General features: G+C 37.7%; 1 protein-coding gene across 1 annotated transcript in view; it reads left to right on the plus strand.

The window, feature by feature from the left end:
* The window catches only part of LOC122175185 (disks large homolog 2), a 737,856-nt gene that overhangs the window by 670,865 nt on the left and 54,055 nt on the right, over positions 1 to 12,936 (plus strand). The window contains exon 16 of the mRNA XM_042862630.1: positions 10,934 to 11,110. Within this exon, the coding sequence (XP_042718564.1) occupies positions 10,934 to 11,110 (177 nt within the window). The remainder of the gene's footprint in view (positions 1 to 10,933; positions 11,111 to 12,936) is intronic.

A 12,936-nucleotide genomic window follows, 5' to 3' on the forward strand; every position in this document is an offset into this window, starting at 1 on the left:
AGAATGAATGAGGTTACAAAACAATTTGTCCAGGCAAAAAAAAAAAAAAAACACCTAAGGAATATGTCAATTAATGTTATTCACATGAAGTGAAAGAAGTATGCATCTTCAGTCAGAGACATTTGTTTGTTCACTTCCTTGCTTGTTTGTTTTTCCACAACTCACTGTAATATCAGAATCAAAATAGGATGTGCATTTTGGGGCTGTTATTCTGCAGGACTCAAATCACTGTAATGGAATGGTTTTATATAAGCAAACACTAAATGACAGTGTAATTTACACTGTAGGGTTTCCTGACAAATATCTAGCTTCAGTAGATGTTATTTCTACTGCAATCAAAAAGATTTCACCCTTTAAGCTTAGTTGATATGGCCACTGAGCACTTCACAATACTCTCCTTCTTATTTTACAAATAGGGAATCAGGACATTGAAATAGAAAAATGTTCACATCTCTTCTATCAGCCTATTTTTTTTATTTAACTTCAGTTTTCTGAACACCTCCGTTCTCCATAGGTACCCATATCTATCCTTTTCTGTGCAGGGAATTTACATTCCTCTAACACTCTATCTCTGCACTGCACCTAATTTGTCTTCCCAAAATCAGAACAGAAGAAATGAGCTGAAAGTGCACATACAGCTGAGCTGCTGGACATGGTATAGTTCCCAAATGACTGCGGTGCAGCCATATCAGCCATGGTTTCAAGGTTGGGTTAGCACCAGTGTGCAGTTATGGAGATCATCAACTGGACTTGTACATAGCTCAGGCATCTCTGTACCATCTTCAGTTGCATAGATTAAGAACTGTAAAGAAGGCAAATTATTTTTAATCATTATGATAAATGCTGTGTCTCAGTGACCAAAGTCTGACTGCCATTTTCTACAGAATATATATTAAAATTGAAAAATCTTGATAGGATCAAAAGTGATATATATGATCTGGGGTACAATCCTGTGTCTTAGCATATTTCATATCTTGATGTTTCTGAATAGATACAAGTACATACAATACAATACAATAGATACAAGCTCGGAAGCGACCATCCTGAGGTCACTTGTCTAGCCCCCTTATCAAAGCAATGTCAAAGTAGGATTTGCTTCTCCTTCTGATAGTGGGAGCAAGATGAAAGGTCTCCTGCATCTTCCTTAATGACAAGGTTTGTTTTTGTTATAAAGAATTTTCCTTCACCATAGTATTGTGTGGAGGTCATCAGCACCATAAGATGTGGACATTTTTGGATGATGAACATACCATGCAAGGGCACGTGTTACAACATATGTACAAGTTTCTCAGCCACAAAACTGTTTTTTAGAGGGCATTTTTCAGTGTTTTTACAAAATAGAGAAAATATGCCAGCATATCCAGTGAGCCGTATGGAGGGAGTTACTGTTAATTTATAGCTTCCAGAGATATAAACTGGATTTTTATCTTTTCTGCCTGTCTTATATTTCCTGCACAACAAATCTCACATTAAGGTTTATCTAGGCTGTGGCATGGCATAAGTATTTCATTCAGGCTTAAAAAGTGGTAGTAGCTTCAAACTGAGACTTACACCCTAAAATTTGAGTTCTTTTTTTTTTTTTTTTTTTTTAATAAAGGAAACTGTTTGCCAGTGAGCCACATTAGGTAAGCAACTGTATCCATGGATTATTTTGTATTACATACAATGTACCACACCACAGGTAGGTTTCAATACATTAATCAAAATTTACGTAATCCTTTTGAAATTGGTAAGCTTACAGAAAAAAATGCTAAAGAAAATGATTTTTCATAGCCTGACTCAGGAGAGTGCTGTTATTATTACTTTGCCTAAACTTAAATACACAGCTTTTGACAAATCTCTACCATCTAAAAATTGCTAGTAGAAGCAGGAATTAGAGGTGAATCTATCTTTTGCATGAGAGAGGAACGGCTTAAAATTAAAGTAAGTTTAAATCAGTATGGAGGAAGAAAACAAGTAATTGTCCTGAAGTGTTTATTTTTGTGGTTTTTGTTGCCACAAGGTTCATTTTAAATAAAGGTATTAAAAGGCAAGGTCCCAGTTCTGTTGTTTAGTGTATTTGCGTCGGAATTATGTACAGACAGAATAAAGAAATGTCATTAGAGAAAAAAAACATTCAATCTCCTGGTCACAAAAAGAATAGCTTATCCCAGGTCCTAGCACCATCCAAGAGCAAGGAATCAAATTTCTCTCTCTCTGCACCGGGTCTTCCTCTGCGCAGCCTTGGCAGCAAATTCTGTCAATCTTCAAGCTGCTTAGGGTAATGTTTGCAAAGCAATTTAGCAATTCAGAGCTTAATCTTCATTGAAAGTCAACAAAACCTTGGCTCAGATGTGCTTAATTTACCTTAAAAAAACATGATCTAGGAACTTCTGCTGTTACCCTTAATCCTACAAGCTTTCTAGTGCAAGAGAGCTGGGGATCCCAGAAACTGAGGGTGTGGGGAATGCAATGGAATGAATAATGATCTGCAAGGAGCTTGATTTCCACATGAAGAGCTGGAAGGTCTTAATTTCATTTTTTAAAGTGCAGAAGTTTAGCATCATCCTCTTGAAACTTTATTAATATTAAATGGCATGTAGTTGCTGTTAAATATTTTTGGTAACAGTGATTGATCGGCACTTCTCTCTGCCAAGTCCATTCGTAAAGGCTATTGACAACCACAAAAACATCTAATATAGCATTAATAAGAAGAAACAAACACTAGGTTTTCACATTTAAGAGGTGACATCTAGGACTACTATTTTTATTTGCACTCTTTGTTGTTTTAATTCTACTTTTGGATACACTGGCATCTTATTGTCAATCTTTTCCATGTGAGGAGGGAAGTTAGAGAAGACGGAGATTTATAGAAGACGTTATCTACCAAGAGAACATTCAACCCAATCATAGAATCAAATTTAGAAGGATAAACTTCTCTTGGATTAGGTAAGAGGTGACAGATAAAAGTTCGTAGAATTCAAAGAATGGGTTGAGCAAATAGTACACCTCTTATAACCAACACTGCTCTTTCAGGCAAACGTTCTCTGTTACTTCCATTAGTGTTTAGAAGGTTTTAGCTGAGTTCAGCTCAAACCTTCAGCATTTTTCCATATCTATGGATTTCCAAATGATTATACTCTGGCAATCTGATGCCTTTTGAGATTTTGTGCTTGGCCTCATGAACCAGAGGTTATGTAGAGTTCCTCAACTATTGTTCCATAAAAATACAGCTTTAGCACGGTTAGCATTTGGATTTTTGAGAAATCACACTTCTTTAAAAAAGAAAAAGTGAGGAATAAGAATGTATCGCATTGCTGCTGAAACACAAAGGATTCTATCAGCAGCCTCCCACTGACTGTGTAAACTCTTAATGAGCTCCCTTCATGTTCTGGCCTCAAGACAAAAGGATGTTATGATTCCTCAAATAGTTGCACCCAGCAGAGTTTATGGATTTAGTACACTTCTGCACATTTGGCAGGAGAATTAATTTTCATAACAATTTTGAAAATTAGCTTTACCAATCCATGTTGTAGTTCCCATATGCAGGTGACACCTCTTGATTTCAGAAGAGCCAGCCTGCTGACACAATCACAATGCAAATTTGACTTCTGACTCTTTCACTGTCAAAGGAGAGCATGCAAAGCCAGAAGAAATCATTACTAGGAAGGTGCAACAAATATCTTGACTTTTCCAAAATGTCCTCTCTTGTCAGAGACAAAGCAGGAAATGTTCTGTCTCGTTAATACTTTCTCCTGCCTTTCCCTGCCTACATTTTTAATAGCCTGAGAACAATTCTTTTTCAAAAGTAATCTCTAAAGGTTACAGTGTAAGAACAGATTTATTACGACATGAACAAAAGAGCACTCCCATGCTAGGGAAGTCTGAAAAATTCAATGCTTTTTGCACATTTGCACAGAAATAAGCGAGAATGCTCTGACTGACAACACTCTAGTGTTACATTTTGATTTCTGAAAAAATATATCTCATTTCAGTGCCACAGCTGTCTGCATTTTGTCTGGTGGGGTGCTTTTCTGCAATGGAGTCATTTCATTAAGTCTATGCTTTACCACTCTCATTGTATTTTTTATGTTTAAGTGACACAAATCATAAATATGGATCATTTTTTCCATTTTTCTTACTTTAGTTCTCCAGGTGTCTAATATCGTTGTCAAAAAAGCACCAAAGAAGTCGTCATAAATCTAGCTGGTGGTAATAATTATGCTATCAGTGGGGCTCTTTCCTGTGCTGAAAATTTCCATTTGATTATAACCTAGCAAAAGCACAGCTAATTCTGTGGGCAGCTTGGCCACAATGTAATTTTCAAAGCTGTTAACAGACATGGGGTCATGATTAGGTCTGAGAGAAAGCAATCGCAAGCTACTGGGTGTCTGAGACGACTACCTAAAGAAACAGCTACTCAAAGCAGACCCTTGAGAACTATTGTAATACTTAGAACCATCATAGACCATTTATTTCACAAAACTACATTCAGTGCTTTTATACAGTGCATTTTGTGTTAGGGAGAAGACACGTTTGGGATTGGGAAGAAATGGGGCTGCTACAGAGAGTCCCAGTTTTTCAGTCTCATTGTCTCCAAAAGAAACATTTTGTTTTATTTTTCCTGGGGAAAAAAAATATATATATATATCCTGAAATCAGTATTTTCAGCCCATAAGTAAGTTACCATTACTTTAAAACTAAAAATCAAAGAATGACACTTTGACTCTTGTGTCAAACTGTGCAACCCACAGGCTGCAATTTCAGGTGAATTACCCGGTAGTTTAAGGTATCCCTGATTTGACATTCAGTCATTTTCCTTTTCTTTGTGGATATGGATAATTTTAAATGTCACAACATAGGCACCCATGCTACAAAACTGCACAGATTCCTCAGGCTGAAATTTGAGATGCAATCAAGCAACAGCTTCGCTAAGTCTGAATGGGGAGAAGAAAGAACATTCAAATTTTGATACAGAATCCTCAGGCCAGGTTGAAGTCAGTCAATAATTTCATTACTTGGAAATAAACCTTTAGGAAAAAAAAAAAAAAAAAAAAAAACATTTTATAGTGCAACTCAAAACTCACTCTTAAGTTTTGGGAGGTTTCACTGTGAAACCTGTTCCTGATAAAGCACTCCTGAATCAAACCAGTCTTTCATATCTTCTCTGGAGTTTTTCAGAAAACCTTTCATTAAGTATCATGTAGGATCTGCAAAATGAACACAGTATTTCCCAAGGACACATGGTAGTCCACTTTCTCGATGTGAACACGGAAAGAAAACCTCTCCCTTCTCTTAGTGAAATCTTTCTGGAACTAATGCTGCTATCTCAAAGCCTCTTTTTATTTAAGTCCATAGCAAATCTCCCTTCCAAACTCCCATTAGGAGCAAAATGATAAAGAATGGCTTGGACTGAATGGGGAAATAGCTGAATAAAGTAAAGAAGTTAAATGGCAGCAAATGGAAGAAGCTTGAATGTAAATGTGTAGGCAGCTCCACTCCCTCAGATTCTCCATCGGTGATAGCTTAGACCTATCAGCTACATTAGTATCCCAAACTACATGATCATGGTTGCATACTTCAGATCCACGTCCCATTACATCATCTTGCTCTGTGTATAGCATATTCTTTGATAGGAAAAGGAGAAGTGTGTTCAAACCAAAAGAGAGTAAATTTAAATTGGATATAAGGAAAAGGTTTTTACAATAAGGGTAGTAAGCACTACAAGAAGTTTCCCAGAGAGGTGGTGGATGCCCTATCCCTGGAAACATTTGAAGTCAGGCTGAACAGGACTCTGAGCACCTGATGGAGTTGTGGATGTGCCTGTTCATTGCAGGGAAGTTGGACTAATGGCCTTTAAGGGTCCCTTCCAACAATTCTATGATTTAATGACTCTGTTCTGTATATCCCTTCCCTTATTTCCTTCTCTCCCCCACAATAGGGAGATGTATCCAGACTATTGCTGGTCCCTGCATTGTGGTGACTTCCAAAGAGCAAATAAAAACCATGCTGCAGTGCCCTGGCATGATTTAGTCTAACAACACATACCTATCGCTCTCAGACCAACTGCAGTATTTAAAGTTGAACTTCATGAAAAGACCATTAAGACATTAAATATCCACAGGGGAAAAAAAAAAAAAAAAAGAGGAAGAAGATTAAAAAAAAAAAGAGAGAAACACCATAGGAATACAGGAATCAGTTTCTTAGAGGCGAAGGCCTGTGTCAAAGTTATGCTTGCATGTTGAAACCATGTTGTTACAGTACACTGCTAATGAAATGTGTTCCTCAAAACAGTTCATTCCCACCCTTCCAGAGAAGTGTCCAACTGGATCACCCCTAGCACTGGGGTGATCTGGAAACCTGCAGGCATTGCAGCAGCACCTCAGAGCTTCCCAGGCTCACAGGGAGAGAGCAACTTTTCAGCAGGGTCTACACACAAGATTCGCCCGTCCACCTTCTCCAGGTGAAAAGAAGCTGAGAAGAGAAGGTGAAAGTCTTTACTGACACGCCAGTATGTGAAAATTCAACCCTTTTAAATAGGATCTTAATTGCACTGTGGTGGTTATTTCTATCACAGCTGTAGCGACATGAATGAATTCTCTAAGTTCTATGCTCTTCTAAAGTTTTCTTTAGGCTTAGCCTGCAAGTGGGTTGAACTACACATTTTACTGAGAGTGCTGAATAGACAGCAAAGAAATGTGAGGTCTAATTATGACTTTGACACTGAATTGCTGTCCAAATCCATGCAAATCCTTAAACCTCTATGCATTGCATTCCCCCAAATGCAGAAAAAAAATGGACAGGGGCGTTGGACAAATGTGAAGAAGAGGGAGAATAATGTATCTCTCCCTAATGATGATGCTATGAAGTCTGATGTCTGAGAATCTCTACTAAGGACATTTTCAGAGAAAATGGTGACACCTATAAGTGGTACATAAGCAGATATGCTGGCAGATTGCAAAGAGTTCAGGCTGTTTACGGAAGCTGAGGTTCTCTCCTGCTAAATGTTGTTGTCATTTCATAATCAAGTAAATGGCAAAGAGCAACCTGCAAATTTATGTGCAAACTCCCATCTGTGCTAGAAGAAGAAAGTAATTTCAAAGATGAGAATAAAGCTGCCACGCAGTACCTGAACTGTATCATATTGAGATTACTGGCCATGGTACAGTGGTAAGGGAATTGAAGTTTGGAGTTTTGTGCACGAACACGCATGAGCATTCAGTAAACATATATTGCTGGGCTGTGAATGCATTCATATCCTTTGCCTTGTCAGGAAGGTCATGAGGACTATTTACAAATGATGTTTACAACCTCAGCCGAGGAATCTCAGTTTCTCTGTTATATTTCCTTTTCTGACACAGGCTATCAAGACCAATTACTCTTTCTGTACCTCGTTTTTTAATTTTTAAAATTCCAGTAACAACACAGGCATGGTGGGTGCCAATAGTCTGCAATGCATGGATCTGCACCACGAACGGAGTGGCTGTTTCCTTAAAGATAATATGATTTACCCTATGCCAAATATTTATTACTCTAGATGCAAGAAGAACTGTCATTAGAAATAGGACTTTACTATGCAATGGGGCGTAGCTTTTGAATGTACTTCAGATGCTAAAGTATTTGCACAAAATGGAATGTAGACAACTCACTGCAAATCTGGCAGTATATTATGGCTTTGCACTGGCAATTTTCTCACATTTTCATTTCAAACAATCTTTGAGCAAGGATTTTGATGCTGTTTTGGAATGCTTGTGTTCAGCTTTATGCAGATGTGGGTTCTGAAAAATGATTAAGAAGCACCCAAGCACAAAAATAAAATCTGTTAGGTTCTGTCCAAATTACTGCTGGGATTAGCTTAGCACAGTGATCACTTCTGAAGTCTGGAATAATATCAGGGATGCACATAATCTTGAATATTTCTGATATAAAGTGTGTTCTAAATGTTCGCATCTTCCATTTCACTGCTCAGAACTGTATTTCTTGATTTTCTTCAAGTAGGAGACATTCACCAAGAAGACAGCAGCAATATATAGCACTCAGACAGCACTTTTTTATTTCATAATGTTGTAAGGATTTTAAAAGTTTTCTCAAAACACAAGTAAAAAAACCTCAGAAATAAGGAGAGAAAGGTACTAATGGGAATTGGGTGTATGTCTGTATGCCCTTTGACAATCACACCCACTCCCATAGTTATTTTTCTGGCCAAACCATGAGTTCAATGCATTTGTTTATTTAGTTTGCAGTGAGCTCTGTTTCCTATTTTAGTGTTTTATTCACATCTCACAGTAATCACTGTGATAGCAATGCTGTGATTTGTAATGCCAAAATGTCTTATCTATCCCCTGTAACCCAAAACCCTGTGATGAAATGCCCTATGCAGAAGGTACTGAATGGAAAAATATCTGATGCTGATGTGGCCTAACAGCAACATTGGTAATAGCTCTAAAATTAAAGTTGAATAATTTAAGTTGATTTCTTTCATAATAGAAAACTGGCTATTGACCAGAAATGTTGTGAAAGATTAAAAGCAGTTATAAACTTAAACCTGGCTCGTAATTTGAAATGTTTAGGAAATAGTCAGTTCTTGTATCATTTTCATTTGGTGAAGGAGCAGTCAACATACATAAAGCATGCATTCAAGAATCCTTCATTCACTGAAAAGTGTGCTCAAAAATTCTCTTGTCTTTCTCAAACTTCATTTTAATTAGTGTTGCACAAGATTACTCCAATCAAAGTAAGTCAGCACTAAACATTGCATTCTGCATTCAGAATGGTATTCTGTAATGTTAAGTTCTGCTCCGTGGTGAAAGTATCTGTTCAAGACTGCCCTCAGTTCTTTCTCCTGCTTAGCTTTTCAAACACACCCTTTGTCTTAGAGCTTTCAAAATATTTTTAAGTATTTTTAACTTGGCATGAAGTTTACTGCTGGGAATTGACAGTCTTGTGCATTTTCTGCAACAGCAAATACTGTCATTTGTTTTGAGTGACTAAATAGCGTGTGGATCCAAAATCGTATTCATCAAGGTAGCCAACTTTGTGGTCAGACTCTAGAGATGCTGATGGGCTTATGGCAAGGCACACAATTACTCAGTGAATTTCTCAGCTGCCAACTGTTTAATACAGAGATAGAATTCAGAGCACTACCTGCTGTTAAGGTCAGTACCAGCAAGGTGATGTCTTGTAAATCTGTGTGTATGTGCACTCTTCTTCAGAGATTGACTGTTATTAATTGGTTAAGGAGTGGTGGCTGACAATACTTAGCTGCCTCTGAATTTAAATGCCTCTTCATCATTTGTTGTCATAGAAAGCCTTCTTTGAGAAAGCAGCAGATGACCTGCTACTGATAAGAATCCTTTATAAAGGTCAATTTTTACTAAGACTTAGCCACATTTTTTGAAGGATTTCCACTGCTAAGTCACTTAAATTGTTCACGTTACTTTCACTTCGTTTACATTTACCAAAAAAGGCACAAGTACTTCCAGGCTCATCCTGGAAGCTCAAATGGATTATACAGCAGGATTAGTTATTGCATTTCTCCTCAGAAGGGATTTATCTGAGCTCTTCTGAACCAGATAGACTATAAACTCTTTCAGAGAAGGCATATTCAAAATAGCATTTTTTCTCTTCATGAGCCAAACCCTTCATGCAGAATGAGTGCTTATGAGACCTTTTGGTTGCATAGTTACACCTCTAATAACTTTTTTTTTTTAAGACCTCCTCATTATAAGGGGAGAGTGTTTTAAATCTAGCCATAAAGCTGTTGTTATCATTCTTTTCAATTACATTACAGTGCACAACAATTAATTATATCTAATCCTTCTCACAGAAGTGTTTACAAGCAAAGAGAGTACCTCAACTTTCTTTCAATAAAAGCGTAGGACTTATTATGTCCCTCTAGGTATTTTACTCATCTAGCCTTTCTGTACTTAGGATTATAATCATATTATTTGCCTTATTGGAATTTCCCTATAGGAAAATAAACATCAGTTCTTGTCAGGCATGATCTTTAAACTATATTGTGTATGGGAAAAATATTCCCACATATCTCCTAATCAAGATCTAGGATTTAGTGAGGTAACTTCAGCTCACCACCTCCACTCGTATACAGACTTGCTGTGATTCATGTGAAGGACCTTTCTGGATATGGAATCCTTATACATATATTACTTTACCTCCTATTTGTAGGACTTTTGCATAGGTATACTCAAACCAGAGGTCCAATTCAAACTGATGAAAAACCTCATTGACATCAAAGCAAGCAGCCAGGGCTACTTGGGCAGCTGGTGCAGCACTGGGGGATGGATTTGGACAGAGAAGCTGGTGGTGCTGCATGCATGGAAGGGATGTATGCTAAACTAGACTTACTGTGGTCAGAGAATCCTTCAGTTTAGTTTCAGATTTCAGGAGCCTGTGTTGCACAGCCTAAACCAGCTCCCGGACACAAACCAAAGCACTGTGAGTGGGAATAATAAGATTCCTTTTGAAAAATCACTGCTGATCTGAAATAAATGCTAACTAACATAGATGCATCCATGCATCTGAAGTACGTTACACTTAGGACAGTTTTGTATTTGTATCCTTTGTATTTATTTTTCAGAATGCATCCCTGTCTGGGCAGATGGAGGTGTGGGGAAAGAACAGTTTCAACAGCCACTCTTGTTGTTGGCAAGGTCACAGAAGTGGTTTCTTTCTATCAGGCTTGTTTTCCGTATATTCTGAAATGATGATCTTTTTTTTTTGAGTGAAATAGTACTTCGGTGTTCAATTTCTCTTAAACCAAATGCATTCCACAGATATTAACTTCAAAGTGGGAAGTTTTCCTCCAAGAGAGACCTTTCCCTTGGAAAAGGAGAATTGGTTATCTGGAACACAAAATATGACAAATTAGTCTCAATTATATGTTTCCTAGACTGATAAAATCACCTGTCTTCACATTTTTACTTCTTTTTTGTAGAGCCATGTTTGACTATGACAAGAGCAAAGACAGTGGTCTCCCAAGCCAAGGCCTCAGTTTTAAGTATGGAGACATTCTTCACGTCATCAATGCCTCGGACGATGAGTGGTGGCAGGCGAGGAGGGTCACCCTGGAGGGAGACAGTGAGGAGATGGGAGTTATACCCAGCAAGAGGAGGTGAGTGCTGCTTCCTCCTTCCTGCCTCCTTGGCCGTGATGTTAAAATATTCCATTTTATTAGAAAAACAGCTTGTGTCAATCTATTGAAAGAACGGGGAAGTAGAGCAAAATCCTGCAGTCATTACTTCACAAGCTGGATGATAAGGTTTTCACTGTGAGATTTAAAAACTTTAGGCTGTTTAACTGTACTGAGAAGAAACTGAAATGGTGGCTTTTATTATAGTGGATATATTATTTTATAGTGGATTAACATCTTCACAGAGAAAGGCAGGATGGGAGACAGAGCGAGAGCACCATCTAATAAAGAACATCAGCACAGAAAGAAAAACCAGAGCCTGAGTCTGGGAATTAGCTCCAAATTTGAGGTAGAGCACATGTTTTAATGTCAGGGTGATTAGCCATTACATCAAACCGTTGAGGGATGTGATGAATGTCTTGACATTTTCAAGCCAAGGTTGTATGTCTTTCTTTTCTGAGAGTAATAGAATTAAACTGCTGAGCTTGTGTGATGTAAAGAACAAAGCTAAATTACATAATGATCCTCTTTGACTTCAAAAACTGTTAATTTAATCTCTGCCTGTCTGGAAACTGATGGATAATCAATATTGCAGTATGTTTTTCATGTAATGTAAATGAATGCACTTTTATCCATTCTCCAAGCTAAATCTAAATCTTTCCTTAGCTGTGATGGATTCATGCTGACTAGAAGGGAGAAAATAGACATCTGAGTCTTACCCTTTGTTTCTACTGTTTACTCTGTTTGGGTGCTTTTGTAAAATTGGCCACAGGTCTCTGATAGTATCAGGACTATGGCACAAATAAGTATTACTTTGTGCCTCTGTTGATAGTTGCTATAGAAAGGTCAAGAACTGAAAGAGTGGGAGGAAAATGAAATCTGTCAAACCACATTACATTTCTCTTTTGCAGCAATGCTCCCATACTGCATATAAACTTTCTATTCCTAGCTATTTCAGCTTTAGCATTAATATAAAAATGATCATGCCCGTTTTATATAATGGGAAAATGGGATCTTTGGTGCTTTACAGAGCACCTGCTGGCATTTCAAGGAGAACTGGCCCGGATGCTAGTAGAGCTCATGGTAGCCCTTGTTCTAAATTACATAAAAGTGAACTGAAAGGCCTTGAAAAACCTTATTGACATTAGCCCTGCAAAGACCTTATTTTCTCTAATCATTACCATGTTTGAATAACAACCACCAGGATATTCAGAAAAAGGCAATCACAAATGGGAAAAGGGGAAAGTCTGTTCAGTTACTACTGAGAGAGACAGTGCACAAAGCTCACACAGTGTGATGTATGCCACAAAATGCTATAAATAACTATCAAACATAATAAAATACCTATAGGGGAAAGAATGACAAAGCAAAGCAACTAATTCAGATGTGGAGTTGTATCTTCTATAAGATGGAGTGGATGCAAACGCCTAAGGATTATTTGTTTGACTGCACAGTGTTGCTTTCAAGAAGGACCAAAAACAGAGGCTTTCTAGTCAAGGTCAGACATATGATATGGCTTGGAGAAAAGATGTGACTTACAAACACTGGGAGGGAAAAAAGAAAAAAGAAAAGATGCAGGTCTAGTTACTATGCTCTCTGCTTGTCATCCTGATTCTTCACAAGTGAATCTCAGCAGCCTGAAAAAATCAATGGCATCTGATTTCCTGTCTGCAGTAATATAGTGATGTGATACACCTCAGCACGGAGGTTGCTATTGTTTCATACAAGTTTTCAGTTATACAAGGATATTTTTGCCAGTGCACTGAAAAGTGGATATGACTTCCTGTGGATTCTGGCCACTGAATCCA

Source organism: Lagopus leucura, unplaced genomic scaffold (assembly GCF_019238085.1).
Source record: "Lagopus leucura isolate 7727_CA_CO unplaced genomic scaffold, USGS_WTPT01 Super-Scaffold_702, whole genome shotgun sequence".
NCBI lineage: Eukaryota > Metazoa > Chordata > Aves > Galliformes > Phasianidae > Lagopus > Lagopus leucura.